The sequence below is a fragment of the Silurus aristotelis genome (genome assembly GCF_946808225.1).
Source record: "Silurus aristotelis genome assembly, chromosome: 24".
NCBI lineage: Eukaryota > Metazoa > Chordata > Actinopteri > Siluriformes > Siluridae > Silurus > Silurus aristotelis.
In genome coordinates this window covers 4486742-4508448 of record NC_139597.1, presented here as the reverse complement: position 1 = coordinate 4508448, position 21707 = coordinate 4486742, and the positions used below count along the sequence as shown (strand labels likewise).

At 40.2% G+C, this 21707-nt stretch overlaps 1 protein-coding gene and 1 long non-coding RNA gene across 3 annotated transcripts; one reads left to right on the top strand and one right to left on the bottom strand.

Moving 5' to 3' along the window:
- The first annotated feature begins 406 nt into the window (after positions 1–406).
- On the top strand, positions 407–4314 carry LOC310718925. The gene is made up of 3 exons (XR_014531309.1): positions 407–511; positions 2619–2790; positions 4141–4314. It is a non-coding gene; the product is annotated as an uncharacterized lncRNA (long non-coding RNA).
- parpbp (PARP1 binding protein) lies at positions 4282–21545 on the bottom strand. 2 transcript variants are annotated; one of them, XM_083527992.1, is made up of 11 exons: positions 21396–21545; positions 21126–21291; positions 17492–17725; positions 17286–17396; positions 15422–15592; positions 14240–14394; positions 10087–10264; positions 9609–9790; positions 8474–8555; positions 5371–5569; positions 4282–4851 (listed from the first exon to the last, which is right to left on the bottom strand). In XM_083527992.1, the coding sequence occupies exons 1-11, from the start codon at positions 21506–21508 to the stop codon at positions 4529–4531; spliced, it is 1914 nt and encodes a 637-aa protein (XP_083384118.1). In that variant the 5' UTR covers positions 21509–21545; the 3' UTR covers positions 4282–4528. The 2 variants fall into 2 exon arrangements, with proteins under 2 accessions (XP_083384118.1, XP_083384119.1); XM_083527993.1 differs by lacking the exons at positions 21126–21291; positions 21396–21545 and adding an exon at positions 19119–19270.
- Positions 21546–21707: the final 162 nt, after the last annotated feature.

The window sequence follows — 21707 nt, the reverse complement described above, 5'->3', positions numbered from 1 at the left end:
AACTGAAACAACAACATAATCCAACCATTCAGAAAAGCAAATAGGATTTTATGAAAACCAGTGAGAACCATTCAAAAATATAATCTCCGACATGCACAATGACATTTCACAAGACGCAGCAGGCTTTAACATCACCTTTCAAACACGATGGCCGACAGATTTTCTCTTATCTTTTCAAGAGCTATATAAGATGAGGTGAGCTTGCAAGCACAGAGCAAATCTGGTGCGGTTTCTGCTGGGAAATCGAGAAGCTCCAGTCATCATGGTCAATTTTTCCTCGCTTGTTATCGCAGTTGCACTTCTGGTCAACTTGGTCGATTACTCAGCGACATTCGCTTCGCCTGCGAATAGAATGAAAGACGATACAGCCAACCAAAATAGCATTAGTGCAGTGATGGATGACGATGCCATGAACGTAGCAGGTCCTAGTGGGTTCTCTCCCAGAAGATTTCCTCTCATAGAAGAAAGGCTGGCTGATGAAGATGGGATAAAGATCATCTTCATCCTTTCAGTAAGTATTGGTGCCAAAGCTTGGAACAGTTGTTTCTTAAAGTGTTTAAGCTGCTAGCTCTCTTTATAGTGGACACTTAAAATAAAAGCTTTTGTAGTGTTTTAGATGGAACCTTAAAGATTTCTTTACTTAGGCCCAATATTATTAATCCTTTAGGATACTAGACAGAAGTTTAACACCCAAGACAGTAGGCCTCTTTATAGTTTAGTGAGTTAGCTGAGGCTACGTCTAGATTAAAGCAGATAAATTAGAAAAATCTGTTTTCGTCTAAAAAAAAAAACAAAAAAAAAAAACAGCTCCGTGTCCACACTTTCGTTTTTCAATCTTTTCCTAACAGTTGCTCATCCACACTGAAATGTCTAAAAACGGTTACATCCCAGTGCTACGCATGAGCAAAACGTAAGACGCCTCGTCCTGCACCATTTCCACCTGCCGTTAATTTACTTTCCGGCTCTGTAAAACCGCAATGACTAAAAATGGGTCATCGTTTTCGAAAGCCTCCGTTTTCACAGTCCACACTGATGCAAAAAATGGCTTTTCAAATTGATTTTGAAAAATCCACAGTGTAGACTGTGAATACGGAGGCTCTCCAAAGAGGATCAATTTGAAAGCCTCGGATTTTTTCTTTTTTTTTTTTTTTTTTTAAAACAGTATATACTGTGATGCAAAAATTAGCTTTTCAAATTAATCCACTTTAAAGAACGTTTTCTAAAAGATATGTTTTCCGTGACTAAAAATCTTGTTGTGGACCGAAGGCCAAAAGTTGAGAGAAAAATATGCGTTTTTAAACAAAAAAAGTATTAGTGTGGACATGGTCCGAGGTGTCTAACGTCATATATTGTTCAGTGTAATGTAATGCGCCTTCACAAATTTGGACATTGTGTACAATGGTGGTACATTAGCCACCCTAGAGCTTCAGTGTCAAGTCCACCCTGAGCTTACACTACTGTCTATGTACGTAGCATTCCATGGGTTTCCATCCCAACTCCCCAAAACACGGCAGCAGGTGAGTCAAGTACTTTAAACTGCGCCTTTATGTCAATCGAGTGGGCATGCACACGGTGGCCTATGATGGACTGGTGTTCCATCCAAGGTGTATTCCCACCACACGGCCGGGGGGGTATGTTCTGAATACACCCTAAACGAATGGATGGACGGACGGGCGGACAAACTGTACAGTCATAGGGAAATAATTGGTTCCTTTACTATTTTGAAGAGGCTTAATTTTCTTCAATGGAAGCAAACATGGATGTCTCAACAACTTTTACTACCAGCACACCAAACAATTAATAGTATGGATATTAATGAGTCAAAAACTAATTGATATCTATTAAAATTATCAAGAGCCCAAAACCTACTTTTCAACTAAATACATTTAAATTGTTGTGGCAAGTTCAAATCAGTAACAAATTTAAATTACTTCCTCAATGACCATTGGTGGAAACGACACTGTAGCACCAGCAGGTGCAGGTGCTTTTCTTCAGTTTTTTAAAAAATAGTGTTAATAGTAAATATTATTAAAGCTACAACCTTGTGGATAAACGGAGACATTTTAGCCAATCGGAGAATCTTTGGCTGAACTTTTCAGGCGTGTGTAGTGGCCTGGAATAGGTTCCTGCCTGGAAATGCCGGGTAATCATCATGTTGAAATAGTTATGAGAGTAATCGAAGGAACAAACGAAGGGAGTTACAGCTACACGGAAGGGAAACCGTAGCCTGCGAATAAACAGACGTGCTATGATCTTTTTAAAACGGGGGGAAAAGTGAGACATGGGAAACTTTGGTGCAATTTGAACCAATTCTTCCATGTGGGGTTCCACGCTCAAGACTACATATCAGAACACTTCAGGAGCTCTTGGGTGTGTGCCGTTCAAATTATCTTTAAACATCTCCAGGTGTAGGTCGGAAAAGGGGGGGGGGTTATGGGGGGGGAAAAGAGAAAAGAAAGAGAGACTCAGGCTTTCTTCCATACAACAGATCCCCAAAGAGGAAACAGTGGTTTGTGTTTAGTTTTGTGAATGAGACTGCTTGTGTAAGGTGGTCAGAAGAGAAGGTCATCGACCCACAGACGCCGCTTGGTAATTGTCAAATGATCTATTCCACTCAGGATTTAGGATCAAAAGGGGCTTCTGGGAGTGACGCAAGCTCTGGTTTTGGCCGAGCCTTCCCCGTGCTATCACCATGGAGAATCGACCGCGCTCTTGCTGCAACTCAGAAGGATGAGTGGCATGATGCAGATGATCTCATTCCCATGGCCAAGAGAAACACGGACAATAAGAGTAGGTCCAGCTTTTGCTTTTCTGGTTCTGTGTCATTGATGAATACAATACTAGAACATGGCCGATCGCCCGACTTGGCTGCACACACCATGTAGTGATGTGTTTCGTCAAGCGGGTGTCTCTTTCCTGTCATTTCGAGTCATTAAAAAGAAGGAGAAGATGGGATTTCAGCGTTTTGACAGTTCCCATGACGTTGATCCTTTCCAGAGCCTGAAGCCGTGCAGCCATCCAAATGTGGTTTCTCACTTTCCTTAATTAAGATTACAATAGCCAAACCCATGCACGAATTCTCCCAGAATGCACGATAGTTCAGGGTGGTCTACAGCACTTAATGAAACATTGCTTTACGAAAACATTTGCGGTCTGAAATTAATGAAAAAGATGCACAGTAGATTAAGTTCAAATCAGACCATGCTTTAGATATACAGTACAGACCAAAAGTTTGGACACACCTTCTCATTCAAAGAGTTTTCTTTATTTTCATGACTATGAAAATTGTAGAGTCACACTGAAGGCATCAAGGGCTATTTGACCAAGGAGGAGAGTGATGGGGTGCTGCGCCAGATGACCTGGCCTCCACAGTCACCGGACCTAAACCCAATCGAGATGGTTTAGGGGTGAGCTGGACCGCAGAGTGAAGGCAAAAGGGCCAACAAGTGCCAAGCATCTCTCGGGGAACTCCTTCAAGACTGTTGGAAGACCATTTCAGGTGACTACCTCTTGAAGCTCATCAAGAGAATGCCAAGAGTGTGCAAAGCAGTAATCAAAGCAAAAGGTGGCTACTTTGAAGAACCTAGAATATGACATTTTTCAGTTGTTTCACACTTTTTTGTTATGTATATAATTCCATATATAATTCCACGTGTTAATTCATAGTTTTGATGCCTTCAGTGTGAATCTACAATTTTCATAGTCATGAAAATAAAGAAAACTCTTTGAATGAGAAGGTGTGTCCAAACTTTTGGTCTGTACTGTATATATCCATATTTTTCGGGAGTCTGGCCGGTTACACACTCTCATTCTCATTGGGTGGGAGGAAAGGTATTGTTAGATCGCTTATCGATCAGGAGGACACCAGCCAATCGTGAGGGTGCTGAAATCAGGTATGCAAAAGAGGGTGGATATTACATTTGCATTAAGAAACGCAATTTAAAATTTATTGCAGCTTCATGTGTCTTGCAGGATGCAAGTTTTTTTGAAGTTTGGGTATAAATCAATTTAATGTGAATTAAATTAATTAAATTTTTTAAGCACTTAAACCCATTGAGGATTACTTACCATATTCAAAATGTTGTGAATTGAATGAAGTGAATGAAATGAAGTGAATAATTTGTTCTTTGCTTCTATTAGTGCTTCGGTGCATGATTGGGAGGGTGTACCGGCCATGCTGGCAAGCTTGAAGATGGAAAGAAGACCAAGCCATGATGTACCTAATGACTTGATCTGGTTAGGTTCTTCTAAATATATATACACAGAACCAAAAAAAAGGTGTAAAGTCAAATAAAACTTTATTAAAAACAGAAATTATGTACTTGTTTCACTGGACAAAGAGGGAAATTGATTGGAAATTGTCGAATAATATCAAACTGCATGTAAAAGGTTTTTAGTTAAAACACTAACCTACAGTGGGGCTTAAATCAAAAAGCAGACGCTCAAAGTTCTAACTGATCACCACCCTCTCGGATGAAGGACATGATTATAGAGGAGATGATAAAGCGTCCTATTGAAGCTTCAAAAATCACAGACGGAAAAAGCTCGTAAGCTTGCCCTGACCTGCGATGAGCTTCTTTCTAGCCATGTTGCCGTTCTTCTTCCCTGGCCCTGAGCTACACGCTTTGGCAGGAGGTCTCTTCTGGGGCGGCTGGTTCTCATCACCTTCTTGTTCCACACACCCTCTGTTTGACAGCTTCCTCTTGGAAGTTTTGGTGACGATTTGGAGTTCTGCCACTCCTTTCCTTGAAACACCTGCTCGGTTCGGGCCGTTGGTGCTTCGTTGCTCGAGGGGCGGTTTGTTCCCTGAGATTCGGCAGGCCCGAATCGGCGCCCGATTATCCTCCTCAACTGAAGAGCATGCGTAAATAAGGAGAGAAAAAAAACATTTCTGAGAGAGGTTGGGGAAAAAAAAATGTGGGTAAAAAAAGATGAGGGGGTGTTTGCTGTGAAATTGCTGACGTTAGCCATGCAATTTAACAGGCGAGCATGTTTATTTTATAGAGCCGAAGCAGGACATTTGTCATGTACTGCAGCCGAGTTCCTGCATAGAGCAATGCCTTTTTTTTTTTTTTTTTACAACACAAGCGAACCAGCCAGATTTTATGGAAAGGGGAATCATTTAAAAGGTTGATCTTAAGTTCCAGTCCCTGAGCAGGAATTAGGCAGAAATTGAGGCCTTGGCTCGGGAGGTGAACCTGGGCATGATGCCGACTGTGTGGCGTCAGAGGCACCTGGAACACTCCTATCTTTGTGCGTTTGTGTGTATGTGTGCGAGAGAGTGAGCGAGACCCTCATAAACCATGTGTGAAAGTTATGAACTACACAAAAAAAAACCCGAGGACTGGAACTCATCTTGGAAGACCGTACCTTGTTTTTCACATTGGTCTGCAGGGTCAGACTCGTCCTCTGGGGGCACGTTAACGGCTGAGGGGACAGTCAGCTTAGGAGCGGGATGAATGCAGGTCGGGAGCTGGCTCGTGCTGGGAAAGTCTAGCACGCGATTCAGGGGGAGACCATCGTCAGTGTACGTGCAGGCAAACTGTGAACGGATGCCTCTCTCCCTTACCTGCAAAAGCAAAAAAAAAAAGAGCTCCAAGATTAGACAGCTGAGAGATGAGAGGGAGATTGGGGATACCAGGGCCAAGCCAGAAAGCATGGGCTGTGTTTGAAATCTCGACGGCCTTAGAGAAATGCTGAACCAACACTGTTGTGCCCGTTTGATCCACGCCTGCTAGGGATTAGCAGGATCAGGGAGTCTTCTGAGCTAACGACCCTCAATAAAAGAAAAGTAGCCAAAAGGATAGGGGGGAAAAAAAAGCATATATTTCAAGCAAAGTTGGCTGAGACTGGGAAAGCGATAGTAGATCAAAGAAATTTTTCAAAGCGATTTCTTAAAAGGCCGAAAACAACCTAAAGGATTAGCAGAGAGAAACACAACTGCCTTAAGACGCATGCCAATAGAGCACACTCTGAACACTTGAAGCAGCAGATCATATGCAAATTTTTTAACTCTCAGTACAGTAAAATATTCTCAATTCTACATATTCATGCTATAACAATATGGACACCAAAAGCTAATCACTGTTAGCAAGAAGATCTATCTATCTATCTATCTATCTATCTATCTATCTATCTATCTATCTATCTATCTATCTATCTATCTATCTATCTATCTATCTATCTATCTATCGATCTATCTATCTATCTATCTTTTTTATATACATCGTAAGATCAAATAATCAAACCATTGTAACTACGGGTCCACCTGTGTTAAAAACAAGGAAGTGCCCCCCCAATAGTTCTAGATTAAAGGGCAGTAGCTGCTCAGGGTTACTGATCGGAAGGTCAGTGGTTAAAGCCTCAACACCACCAAGCTGCCTTAATCAAGGCCCTTAACCCACACTGATCCAAGGGAGATGCATCATGGCAGATCCTCAGCTTTCTAAAAAAAGAATTTATTGTGTGTCTATGTTTACGTGACGAGTAAAAGCATCTTCCCTTACCTACATTTAGAGGGTTTGCAGTTAACACTGCGTTCAACTCAATCAGGACATACTATTAACATTGTATAGTCATCAGTAATAAAGCTAATGATTAGCCTCTAAACGTGTTGGTGTGCTAAAGCGAGAACAACCTCAAACCGTACGAGGGAATGAAGGGAAGTGAAAGTAATGCAAGAACATGTTTTGTGTTCTTAAAACAGAATCGGGGAGTCCTTTATTCCTAACATTACATAATATATTCAGTAGATAGATATCCATAGCACTCTAAAGAATGTGACAAATGTAGTATCCCCCCCCCCCCACGCGCGCGCACACAAAAAAACCTAGTACACATTAAATTATATGTAAACAGAATCTGTTTAAATCTAGTAAGCTGTTACTGCACAGCAAACCATTTAGCCAGAACGATCCCTTTTCCCCCCCTATTTATACTGTTCATGAATCTATGATACAAATTAAAACAATAAAATCAGCATTTAAAACTATATTTATGTGACATAGCTTATATACAAGCGACCTGTTTGCTCACACAGTGCGCGCACACACACACACACACACACACACACACACACACACACACACGTGTGTAAATCCCTATCCTTAAAGTTTTATCCATCAAAATCCCCAGGCTTTGGATCAGAAGCATTGCCGAGATCTGTGCTTGCGCTTGCACTCGCTGACGTCAGCCTAGATCTGAATTCGTGATTGTGCAGTGGGATAAAGTCGTTCTGCAGACAACAGGAAGCAATAACCTTTCGGAGTTACCTCCTTGTTAGTCAGGTTACGCGAGCGATATGATATCTTCAAAGCGAAATGGATGCGGAAAAGCTTCCGCCCGCCCAGAGTTCAGGAAGCAGCGAGCTACCCAGGGACCATTACCGCTCACTCACAGGAAGGCCGGAGTGGAGGCAGCTAAAGTGACATCTGCTAGCACAATCAAATAAAGATGCTGTTTTGACACAATGTGTTTAGCATGCACACTTGAGGAGAATTCGGGTGCTGCTGATCTCTACATCCTTATGGTCCGTATATAGAGAACAGTCAAATGTATACATTTTAGCAAACACTAAAAAAAATTAGATGTATGCATTAAGAGACTTTAATTGAAGCCTTTTATTTATTTATTTATTTATTTGCATAATATGCAAAAAGTAACAGCTCTGGGAATCGATCATGGGAACTGTAAGCCTTCCTGACCTAATCTGCTTTCACACCTATGAATCAATCTGCAGTACCCAAAAACAGAGCAAATCGACGCTGCTGGATTGTTTCATTGTTATTTGGTTAGCTTTAGTTCGACACTGAAAAATAAATAAATAAATTCAAATAGCCAAGGGCTGAAAACAAACTTGTAATTCTCTCTCTCTCGCTCTCTCCCTCTTTATTCGGTTAGCAGTGTGTGGTGCTTAGAAGTCACAAAAACGTCTGGGCACAAAGAACAAATATTTCAGAACGGCATCGCTGACTATAGTGCGCTTGTTCTAATGTTATCGTTTCCATAGTAACAGTTAATTTATCCTACTTATAATGCAATGCTGTTAACCATTAAAGGTCACAATGGATGGTGTTGGGTAAGACTGAGAGGTAAAGCTGTAATTTGAGGACTTTCTCGATTTGTCTTATTATCCGAGACAGAGAAAGCGAGAGAATAGAAGCTGCTGGAAAGTGCGTTTATAGCTGCTATAATGCAAATATGGATAGCTTATAACTTGTATGTTACACAACATCAAACAAATCTATAAACAGGTATAAAAGTACAAAGTGAATGGTTGGGAAAAATCTCCAATGCATTTCTGCAGCTCTGTCCTTTGGCTCAAGTTCAAAAAGGTAAAATAAAAACACATCACATCAATATTCCACTCATATCTGCATGGCTGAGCATGTTGCAACAGAACTATGCGGCGATATGGAATCTGGACATTAAAAGTAGTACTTTGTTTCCTTCCACAGTCCCGACGACTCTTTACCTTAGACTGAACGTGTTCTTGTTGGCTCTGGACGCGCTCGCGCAAGGCCTTTGGAGAGAGTCCTGTGGGAACCTCTGGAGATCTGCAGGCGTACAGATGAAAGAAAGCAGAAGTGAGGTGATTATATTGTTGCGCCGCCAGCTCTCAAGTTTCCACGCATCTCACTTTTAACATAAACAGACTTAAACAGGACGCATCTTTAAGACTTTTATGACTCAGCAGAAGTTTATTATGCATCGGCTCGCCTTTTATACAAGCGATATTTATTCTTCATGCCTGGATCACTTCACCCCCCCCCTTTAAACAAGCTTATGAATATATATAATTCGAGATTAAAGAAAAATCCTCTATTAAATACGTATGGAAAACTATATGGAATGCATTGGAAATAAGTACAATTATGTCCACAGACTATAGGCAAAAGTATTGGGACACCTGACTTTTCCAGCCATATATGGTTCCTGCTCCAGTATGACAATGCCCTTGTGCACAAAACCAGCTCCATGAATATATGCTGTACATGGGTTGGAGTGGAAGATCTCCTGCTATAGAGCTCTAAACTAAAACCTGAACACATTTGGGATAAATGTGAACGCTGACTGCACCCCAGGCCTCCTCACCTCACCAACATCAGTATCTGACTTTACAAACACCCTTGTGGATGAATGAGCACAAATCTCCACAAAATCTAGTGGAACATCTTTCTAGAAAAATGGAGGGTCTTATAATAGTAACTGGGGTCTGAATAAAGAACAGGATGTTCAAAAATCACATACCAAAATAGTCATATGTCCATTAACTAAAAAAAAACAAAACAATATATACAATACAAATTTTTTTATTTGTAATTATTATTATTTATAGGATCAGAATACATATTGAAATATAAATATGCTTATATTTAGAGCTTTTTTTTTTTTTGTCTAAGAGCTGATACAAATACAGGCCATACCATACAGTAAACGGATTGGCTTTATTAAATCTGTTGATCCATTTTTAAATTTCTATATAATTGTTTTTTCACTCCATTGACCTAAAGTAGTGCATTAGTTTAGAATTTTATTTGTATGTATTTTATATAAATGATATACACAAGTAAAGAAGTGCTGCACATTATGAATTAGCCAGAACGTACTTGTAGAGCGACAGGAGACACACAGGTTCAGCTTCATTCAGAACGGTCTGATCATCAGTAAGCAGTTGCGCTTTGTTCCTGCAGGGCGGCGCCAGAGCTTCTTCATCCAACATCGTGATAAGGACTTTAATGGTCTCTCTGCCAGCATAGGCAGTGGCATGATTGATGGTGTATGTTTTGGGCTGTAATGGAATCAAATTAGGAATTAGATATTAGGATGTATCCGAAAATGATGCCAATGCACAAAAGATTTCTGTAAAGATCAGTTTAGACTATTTACAAACAATCCAAAGGAGGTTTAGTGGACACTCAAACACACTAGAGACTGCCAAATGATGGTAGTACTGCAGGTGGTAGTCAATTACTCATTACTGATCATCATATACCATTTTGACACGAATTATTTTGTCTTAAGGGTGCACAAACATTTGCACTCCGATAGTTGAACTGTATAAGCGCGGAATAAAATCAACTCTACCCGGGCTGGACTGATCCCTGTGCCACAAGCAGACTCTATCCGAAGAGTGTGGATTTGTTGGATTCTTTCGTTCAGGTCCTTCACCGTGTCTTCAACAGTAGTGTACATCAGATCTGCGCTACTCAGACCTTTCAGGAGGGCTGCTCTAATGGTGGACAGCATCCTGCCTCCAGCAGCACTATAAGAAAAATAATAAATCAATTCACAATACGTATTTCCGATTAAGAAATGTAGCCACAGTAAAAGGTATTTTGTCAAACATCTTAAAAATCCCATTCCGGCTTGTTCCTGTAGGAATTCTGACCCATCCGGTGTTTCCTGTACACACTTGACCAATTCGTGTTTAAAAAAAAAAAAAAAAAAAAAATAATAAAATAAAATATATATAAAATAATCGCATAAATAAGGCCACGTGTTGTGGTGAGTTTCTTCCAGCATTTATTCTTCTCACAAGTTTCTGCTTGCTGTTGAACTGCATGTTGGTGAGAAGTAGATGCCACCAAGCGCCAATCAAAACAAGTTCTAAACAGAGCGCGCGCTCGTCCCTGATTGGTGGCTTGCTGCGTGTTTGACCAGTTAAGTTTTTATCCACTCGTAAATAAAAAAGGGACGCCTGATTTTTGCAAACCACTAGTTTTTAGAAGGTAGAAGGAACCCAGAGGAAAGGGCCATGGACACCGAACCTCTGAACAGAAAGTAAGTCCTGTAACGGATCTTCTATGCAAATGAAAATTTGGCAAAGATGCTATAAAGAAGTGCCCGTCAACTGAGCCCTTTAACACCCTGACGACTCCAGCAGAACTACAACAGTATGGAAAATAACTTTTTGGGGAAAAAAAAAAGAAAAAAAAAAAAAAAAAAAAAAAAAAAAAAGTGAACCTGTTGAACCGAAAATTTAAGCAGGTAACGTGGGAAAAATGGGAAGAAAAGAAAACCGGTCTAATAGGTTAGTATAAAGTGGCGCTATAGCAGGGCAGCATACATGCCTGCGTGGACGTATTAGCGAATGTAAACACTGGGGAGAAGCCGGGAAATGAGCCGGGCCCGAATCCCTGACCCAGCTTTTGTGCAAGGGAACTACAGTAACAGAATCATCTGGGAAAACAGATGTTTTGACGTACGAGAGGCCCAGATCCAGCAGGAAGGGCTGTTTGTGTGTGGTAACACAGTACTCCATGAGGTGCAGCTGGGAAAAGAACCCTTTTGGCTCGAGACGAATCATACCATCTTTCGGGAGAAGCCCCGAAGCTGTGAAAAGGAGACTGCAGGTTCAAGGCACTTGCTTCTTAACACACTGATGCACTCATGAGATCAGTGAACGCGTTATGTCGTATTTGGTAAAGCATCCCGTGGAGTGTTTTTTTTTTTTTTTTTTTAAAGCAAGTACAATCAGAAAGAAAAAAAAAAAAAGTTTCAAACAAAGTATAATGTCTAATCAGCGATCAGACCACGGAATTGCCTTTTGCTTTTTAGTAAAGCAGGCTTTGATATTCCACAGATAAACATGCTCGAGCAATTCAAGCCATATCATTAATAGTGACATCATTAAAGTGGTAGTGTGTGTGTGTGTGTGTGTGTGGAGTTATCATGGGAAGAGGAGGAAACAAAGATTTTTACAGATAAATCCTGCAGGTGTATTTGGATAAGGTGAAGGGAACATGGGCTTCGCAGTTCGATCAGATTAAATAAAGATCTGTAGAAGGAATCAAAGGCTTTCCTGATGGAGTTAATGTCAGGTGAGGTCATGGCTTTCACGGCATACGGATCAGCCGATTACAGCGAACAGGACAAGGTCAAACATGCCGTGCTAGAACCTTCAGAGATGCCGAATAATAAACATAATACGATATAATGGGCTTTTGCATAATTATTGGCGGCTTGAATGGGACGGATTGCATGTGAAAAGGGGAGAGGAGGTAGGGGGTTTAAAAAAAAAAAAAAAAGAAAAAAAAAAAAGGAAAGCGATTTTTAATTTTCTTTAGAGAAACTACTTTTCGATAACAGACCTTGTTCTGAAAAATAACTTCCTCTTTGAAATCAAGGTATTTTCACAACGGGATCCTCCATGACCCTGAGCAGGACAAAGGAGTTCCCATAGATGAATAAAGGCAGATAAGGGCTCCAAATCAAGATAGGAATGATTCATGAGCCAAGTTCCGAGTGTTAGCCTTTTTCAGGTATTGTGTAATAAAGTGTTTAGCTTTCTACAGTGTGAATCAAACTTGCTTTTGCTTTTCTTTACCTAACAGTGAAGTTTAATTTTAGTGATAACCTGATAATTTTGGTTCATTCACATAGTTTGTTAATTTCTCAAATAATTGAGAAGATTCAGTATAAAATACTTTTTCTTCATTTTGAGTCTGCTTCTTGTTTTCAAAAGCAGATTAAAGAAAAGAAAAGAAAAGAAAAAAAAAAGCCTCCACAAGTGTTGTCAGGTTCAGGTTTTTCTGCCAACAATCGCTCTCTTTTCACTTCTGTTCTTCATGACTTGTACGTTAAAAGCTGAACAATACCGATCCCAGAAACGCACCTGGCCTTGATCAGCTTTACAGCTTTTCTGTGTGTAGATCTGATTGCCTACAACATGCCTTTTGTTTCCAATTCGATTCCTTGGAACAGAAAACGTGCTGCTGAATAAGTTTCATAGGACTAGAAGGTGCTAGGCTCGAGCGTGCACGGCATGAAAACACTTCTGCAAGCTCTCGCAATCTCGCAAACCGGGCCAGAGGAAAAAAAATTATAATTATGATCCAAAAACAATAATTATACAAAAGGATTTCAGATTTTACCGCAACTACTTCATCCTGCCTTCATATGCAAGGTTTCAAATTCCTTTTCAAGGTTATTTTGTTACAAATCCTGACCCTGCAAGAACAAGAATTTCCAAATGGAAATAAATAAATAACTTGAACTCTGATTATACAATTGAAAAAACAAAAATACATTTTTAATTCTAATGCATTTCACATTAATAGGAACGCATTTACACCTGCTCATATCGTCAGCCAATCATCTTGCAGCTTCAGTTTATGTTCCATATTAAACATCTGAATTTATACTATTGGTCTACTGGACACACACACACGGACGGACACACACGGACGGACACACACACACGGACACACACACACACACGGACACACACACACACACGGACACACACACAGACACACACACAGACACGGACACACACACAGACACACAGACACACACACAGACACACAGACACACACACAGACACGGACACACACACAGACACGGACACACACACAGACACGGACACACACACAGACACGGACACACACACAGACACGGACACACACACAGACACGGACACACACACAGACACGGACACACACACAGACACGGACACACACACAGACACGGACACACACACAGACACGGACACACACACAGACACGGACACACACACAGACACGGACACACACACAGACACGGACACACACACAGACACGGACACACACACAGACACGGACACACACACAGACACGGACACACACACAGACACGGACACACACACAGACACACACACACACAGACACACACACACACAGACACACACACACACACACACACACACACACACACACACACACACACACACACACACACACACACACACACACACACACACACACACACACACACACACACACACACACACACACACACACACACACACACACACACACACACACACACACACACACACACACACACACACACACACACACACACACAAATTCAGCACTAATCCTACAGGAGACATGGGGTGGGGGATCCAGACTGGTATGATCTGACTAAAATGCAAGAACTTTCAACAACCATGTTGAGCAGAAAAGCATCTTAAATGCAAAACAAATCAAACTGTGGGGTAAACAGGTGACAAATAGCAGAAGACCACGTCAAGTTCTGCACCTGATTCGCACAAACTGGACTGCAAAAGATCAGATGTTTTCCAAGCTTCAACTGTCAAATCACACAATAATTTGATTGGATAATAGCACAACTAAACAGGGGTACAAGTGTTTCTAAAAAACTATATTATTCAGTGCTCTAAATCAATAACAGTAGGCTTGATAAGTCAAATGATAAAAGAAATTTAGCGGAGATGGTGACAGAAAGGCAATACCTGGGATTAGGGGTTTCGCCCAGAATCTCATCCAGTTGGTCCATGAAATGGACAAACAGAGACAAACCCTTTAAGTGCTTCCTCAGAGGGTCAGACTCCGGAGGGGCGTAGCCTTTCCCACCCAGCTCAATCGCCCGGATGAACGAAGTTGCTGCCTGAGGAGACCAGAAATGAGCATGGTATTAAAACCTTGCTCACGGTCAGGCTGAGAATAGGCAGACATATTAAATCTATCTGAAAAGGTTTGGCCCTGTTATGGATCCAGATAAGATCGTCGTGTTGTCATTTCTTGTTTACTGTATGGTGTACTATTTAGGGTGACAATTCGTTAGCGTGTATGAACTGTACGATCTCGAAAAGTCAAATTCGAAATACAAATTTTTCGTCCATTGTGTTAAGAAGCATCAAAGTGAAACAAAGAACAACCACTTCCAACTTTTTTGGAAGCCGGAATTGAGCCTTGTTCTCATACAAGTTCGTTTTGTAGCATAGTTTAAAAATGGCTACATCAACATTATTTAAAATGTATATGCAAAATTACAGAAAATAAATTTTTCTAAAACATTTCCATTTGTGTTTTCTGGAATTAGATTATAAATCCATGTATTGGTATTGATGTTTCTGGTGTTATTGATGCGGGTGCTGGTGTTGTAATAAAGTTATTGGGTGTTAGTATTGGTGGATGTTATTGATGTGGGTGTTGGTACTGGTGGTTTTGCTGTGGGTGGTGTTAATGGAGTGGGTGATAGAATTGGTGTAATTTGAGAAGGGCGTTAGTACTGGTTGTATTGGTTTGGGTGTTGAGGTGTACTGGTGCAGGTAGTGGTATTGGTGCTATTGCTGTGAGTGTAGATATTGGTGGTGTTGAGTGGTGGTTTTGGTGGTACCAGTGTGGGGGATACTGGCATTGATATGGGTACACTGATGGGCAAGAGATTTTGATGCCATTTATATTGTTATATATTTTGCTACAGCATAATATAGTTAAAAGTAACCTATACAAACTTTGATTATTTATAAGTAAAATTTTTTCAAAAGTTATTCAGTCATGTTAGTTGATTAACCAGCCATGTTGAGCATGATGCAACATGTTGAGTTTTAATAAAACAATAAATAAATAAATGAGAAAGACAATACTCTACAATTGTAATATATTCAGTGAATTCTAGGTGACACATTTACCAGAAATAGAGATGTGTTGCTTTTCCGCGCTGCGTGTTTGAGGTCAGTGAATGCACTGCGTCCTAGACAGCGGTTCGGGGTGTTCAAAGCATGTGCAACAGCCAAGTCATTCTTCGTGTTCACCAGCATACCCAGATACGAGCAAAAGAGCCTCCGGACTGCCCGTTGCACCTGGGGGAAGGGGAATGGGAAAGAATATGAAATTGGGCAAATTAGTAGAGAGAAACAATGCATTAAATATCTGTAAATTTTATTCTGATTTTTGGGTGTAGCCCGAAGTAGAATTATTAGAATAATACCACTACTCTCCTCGAAAGCCAGGGAAAAAAAACAACTAAGGCATTAGTTTATAAGGAATTCTTACAAAAAATAAAAGAGCACAAATCTTGTGAAAAAAGGTCTCACTCTGCTTTGCACATCTGGATCCCTATATGTTTTGCCAAAAAAATTGCTCAAGATCCATCAGAATTGCAATCACATTGAGGTCTGAGCTTTCAGATAGATTATATCTCTCGGTCTTAGTCACAGTGTTGTTAGGGTGAAGGAACAGAAACGTAGGCAGTGATGTTACTTTATGTTGGTGTCAGTTAATATTTTATGAAATGTGTCAGACTGCATTAGTCCATGAGCATATAACATATCTGAGGAATCACCCCCCCCCCCCCCCCTACGTGCCTACGTAAACCTCTTCAGCTTCAGTATTACAGAAGCAAATCCCAGCATTGACACTCATAAATCTGGGGGCTGACAGCCTTGTATTACACAAAATATCAGGAAGTGAATTTACATTTACAGTAGTGCTGGCCAATGTACCTTAGTCTCTATTAGCAATGGGTCTGTTTCTTTAACCAATCAGATTTCATATTCGCCCAGAACGGCCCAGAATAGTGTCAGCATTTTTCCGTCCTCTGATTGGTTGGTCAGAGTTAAACTGACAGCCAAGATCGACTAGCAAAACACATCTGTAGCAATGTGCACACATTAAAACATCCGAGTTAGACTTTCTGTTTACGCCCATAATGGCTGACTGAGGAAGAGAAATTAATTTGGTCTCGGACATACATAAAAATACATTTTGAAGAAAAGCTAGACATCGTGAGGAGGTCGGCCAACCCTGAAGCTAGCTAGCGTGTCTCAGCCCGGGAAAGGGTTTATTAGCCATTTACAGACCAGTGAATACGAGCGGTACCACTGGATTACAGCCTCTGAGGGGCGCTGCAAATTATGAGTCTGCATCTCTGTTAAGTAGGTTGTATTTTATTAACATTTTAATGTTTTCGTTATGTTATTAGACAAATATTGATTCTGGACTGCTCCAGATGATGTAGGTGCACAGTTGTGGTTGTAGGATAGGGGTTTGGAGTCTTAACTGGGTTTCTTGCTTTAGTAAAATGGTTTTCACCCTCCATATGTGAAATTCCTCTCTCTCTGTGATGCCACGCGTTGTTATATTGTGTTTTTTGTATTGTATTGATGGTTTCTATAATTGTGACATGATAGTGGTGGTATTAAGAGGTGGATTAAGTCGGGTAAGTCCTCACTGAAGGCCCAGGTACCAAATGCACGACCCTCCACTGGTTCATTTATATATCCGTTTGGTCAAAGTCAATTTTCATACCATCACCTAGTTTGCTGCATTAAAAAACAAGTACATGTCTCTCAAAAATGCTAAAAGGCACTGTATTAAATATGAAATCAAAAGTGTTATGATTTGTTGTTCATCAGGTATAAGAAAGATAAAACACCTGATTGATTTCCTCTTCTCTACTTTAGATTTTGGCTAAAATGTCCCTTTAATAATAATAATAATAATAATAATAATAATAATAATAATAATAATAAAAGCTTTCCCCAAGGACTCCACCTGTGCACTGCAGGTTCTGACCCGGCTCGAAGGCGTAGGTGGAACTGGAGAAATCATCTCGGCATCTTCTGTGTTCTGAGTGCTGCCCAGCAGGAACTCGAACATCTGCATCTAAGCGTGAAAAACAAAACCTGATAGATAAATACGGAAAACTGGAAGCTCAGTTCATTTGACCAGAACCCCAGACTGCGAAAAAAAACACTCACTGCAGTCAGGGTATCCTCGGGGTCCTTATCTCGCTTCAGCCCTTTGTACATGTTATAGACATCAATCAAGTCCACGGTGTTGGTGCGCTTCAAAAAGCACTCGTACTCTTTCCGGATGAGCTCATAATTCTCAGGGAGCGGAGAAGCGTCAGGGGACAGGCCGAGCTTATCCAGGAGCAAGCGTTTCCAAGCCTCCAGCACGTCGCTCAAAGCCACGCAGAACTCTCCTCTTTCCTAGAGCAAAACCAGAAATGTGCGCTTGTCATATGGAAGAACGCTGCAGGCCAAGAAACGGAAAATCTTACATCTTATGTTAAAAAAAAAGAAAAGAATTCCTACTGGTAATATGACGTATAATTCATAGGGCAACAAGACAAAAAATTTCATTCTTAGACATTCAATTACAAGTAGGTCCATAAGTATTCAGACAACACAAATTGTGTAATTCTGCCCCTGCATACAGTTTGAAATGCAACCATCAAGATGCGATTGAAAATTGACTTCCAGCTCGGATTATAAAAAGGTTAAACAAAAAACGTCTTCGGTAATTGAAAAGCATGCTCGGGTGGGTCCGGGTGAGGTAAACGATTCAGACATGTAAAAAGTTTTTTTTTTTTTTTTTTAGACAATTTATGCTGCTACTTCTATCAGCAGTCACGTCGATAAATGAATAACTTCACATTTGCACCTTATACAGTATTATTCGTAAAATATTGTACCTTTGCACTCCCATAATACATTTATTTATTTATATTTGCTATATTATTTAAGCTCAAATCAAGTTGTGTCATTCTTCCACACGCAGTATACAAAAAAACGAAAATGACGTTACTAACGGACCGAGGTGCATAAGCTAAACAGCAAGAGTAAACATTTGTCATACTTTTTCTTTATTAAAGAGCGATACTAAATATACAATAGAAAATTCTAAAAATAACCAACATTTTTCATTCTGTAGCATCTTCTGCGTTTACCTGTCTAAGGCGCCCCAGAGTTTAGCGGGGGGTGCATTGGTAATAATGGTCCGTGGGGAAACACAGTTCTCCTTGTGTGGTTAAATTGACTAAACAGAGCATCGAGGAAAATAACTCGAGTTACAAGGAATCATTTTATCCCTAATGTATAGTGTGCATATTACAGCAGAATGGATGGAGGTTTATAGTAAACAATTAAAAGTCCCTGAGTGCAAATGTGCTCCAATGTCCAGTGTGCATTTTTAGCACACAGCAATGTATATGAATACATTTTATATAAAAGCCTATTTGCACTTCTGGTTAGATGATAACTGCATTTCATTGTCCTCATACTTTGCACAATGATAGGCAAGTCAAATCTAATCCAAGACAATTTAATCTAAAATAAACACCAGCAAAAGATGCCCATGTCATAACATTGCAGCAGTGTTGGACAGATTATGTGTTTGGATCATGAGCACTTCCTTTCCTTCTTCATACCCTTTCCTTTCCTATAAATCTTGCACAAATTATCTTGGTTTCACCTGGATCTATTTTTTGGTGAAAAAAATGTGTGTTGAGTTAGCCATGAGGTTGACATGATGTTTAACTGGTAGCTACAAGCTTCCAAACATGCTCAGGGATTGCGCAAGTTTCGTCCTGGGATGACGTACATCTTTAATTAACTTCTGATTGCCAGCCATTGTTCATTCAGAGCTCTTATTGATCAGCTGTTATTTCTCAAGAGAAGTGGTTTGAAAATCAGTTGGAGCATCTAGAGACACACAGAAGTTTGCCAGCTGTTGTCTGTGCCGTCACCTGTGATCTGATACAGCAAATGTTCTTTTACATGCAGCAGTTAATAAATGCATACAAAGTCTTTTTAATTTGATTGTTCCCCACAGTTTGGATACAATGCAATAGACTCTCGTTCAGAGGTTCAACAACTGCATAAAGGTCATGGGTTCAAATCCCAGCAACACCAAGCTGCCACTGCCAGGACCTCGACACAAGGGCCCTTAACTCTCAACTGCTCAGTTGTACAAATGAGATCATTGTAATTGATAAGGGCAAATAAATAAAATGAAGCATTTTTCACCATTAGCCATAACTGTGTGAATATGGCCAATGGGTGGATCACATTACCCTTGCTGTTTACAAAAGCTTCCCCAGATTACCGTGAATTTATACATTTTCATCTTACATAGATAGGATGAGCATTCTCATGCGATATACGGCTAACAACTCTCAACTATATAATATTCAAATAATGAATCGTTGTAAAATGAACTGTGTTTTGCTGCTAGTAAACTTCACTATAAGAACACGCTATACAGAAATAAGTCGCCGGCTGAGATTCTACCAAATATATGTAAGCAGCGTTTACGCCTCAGTGTTTGGCTCATCAGCACTTCCTGTCCTTCTCCAAGTGCTTTTCTTCCGATAATTCTAAAAAAGTTTTCCAACAGTCTAATCTGACCTTTCAGTTCATGAATGTTTTCCAGCACATTCATAAAGGCGTTTCCCGGTTATAGACGGACATTGATAAATTGTTTCTTCCTCATTCCATCTGAGAGAGTTTTTCCCTTGCCACAGTCTCCACTGGCTTAGTCATTAGGGATAAACCTAGTGATAAACTTGGAGACTATTCTAAACATTTCAAATGTATATATTAGTAATCTCTGTCCAAAAGTAGCTTTACGGAAGGAAAATGTCAACTGTTAAAAGTGGTATAGAAATAAAATGAAATTGTAATTGAATTTTAGTCCCTACATACACAGAAATTTATATATATCTTGCCACACACATGCAGCATATTCAGAAAAGTATTTATACTCCCTTCACTTTTTACAATTTTGCAGCCTGAGTCTCAGGGCTGTAACGAGTCAGGTTTAAGGCTGTAACAAGTAATGAAGTCGGGCTCAGGGCTGTTATGAAGTCGGGCTCAGGGCTGTTATGAAGTCGGGCTCAGGGCTATAACGAGTAATGAGTCAGGCACAGGGCTGTAATATAAGCACCAGAGTTAAACCACATCACTGTCTGTGCAGTACTGCAACCCTTAACACTGTAATATACATTACAGACCAAAAGTTTGGACACACCTTCTCATTCAAAGAGTTTTCTTTATTTTCATGACTATGAAAATTGTAGAGTCACACTGAAGGCATCAAGGGCTATTTGACCAAGAAGTAGAGTGATGGGGTGCTGCGCCAGATGACCTGGCCTCCAGTCACCGGACCTGAACCCAATCGAGATGGTTTAGGGGTGAGCTGGACCACAGAGTGAAGGCAAAAAGGCCAACAAGTGCCAAGCATCTCTCAGGGAACTCCTTCAAGACTGTTGGAAGACCATTTCAGGTGACTACCTCTTGAAGCTCATCAAGAGAATGCCAAGAGTGTGCAAAGCAGTAATCAAAGCAAAAGGTGGCTACTTTGAAGAACCTAGAATATGACATTTTTTAGTTGTTTCACACTTTTTTGTTATGTATATAATTCCATATATAATTCCAAGTGTTAATTCATAGTTTTGATGCCTTCAGTGTGAATCTACAATTTTCATTGTCATGAAAATAAAGAAAACTCTTTGAATGAGAAGGTGTGTCCAAACTTTTGGTCTGTACTGTAGGTCTCAGCACTGGAATATTTTGACCTGCTGTCACAGCTTCATCATGTTGCTGTTACCTGCTTGTGGACCTCAGCAGCAGCCAGCTGGAGGACCATCAGCATACTGTCTGCTCCATGCATTGTGGTCCTCTCAGAGTCCAAAACCCTGTGACAGTCTCTCCTGAAAACTCTAATCAGTGCTTTTAGGTTGATCTCCTGGATCCCCATTGTTCTGCCTCTAGACCTGGAACAATCAGCAGACGATTAGGATCTACAAGATCAACTAACAGATTTTGGGATCAGATTACAGAAATGAAACATCTAATAAGAACAGGAACAGAAACCAACCTGCGAGTAAAGCCAAATTTCACAAAAATACGCAGGAATATTTCAACTCTAATCTCTGTGTGATTTCCAGCCTGAACGCCAGCTTCAAAATTTAAATCCACATGAAAACACATCTTAGCCAATCACATTGAAATACGTCATTTAAGCCACGCCTCCACGAGTACGCGCTCTCTGATATGGCGAGTTATTTTATAGTATTATTTTTTATAATATATTATTTATAAATAATAAAAAAATTAGTTATATAATTTTAGTTAAATCATTTATTTAATTAATAAGAAAAAAATATTTATTTAGGTTGCCAATATGCAA

Bases quoted from the DNA above. Each gene is read 5' to 3' on its own strand.
- parpbp (XM_083527992.1), bottom strand. From the start codon at position 21,508: ATGTGTTTTCATGTGGATTTAAATTTTGAAGCTGGCGTTCAGGCTGGA. The intron at 17,726-21,125 runs GTAACAGCAACA...GTTTTGCTCTAG, and splicing joins CTGCTGAGGTCCACAAGCAG to GAAAGAGGAGAGTTCTGCGT. The intron at 14,395-15,421 runs GTAAATGTGTCA...TGGTCTCCTCAG, and splicing joins GCAACACATCTCTATTTCTG to GCAGCAACTTCGTTCATCCG.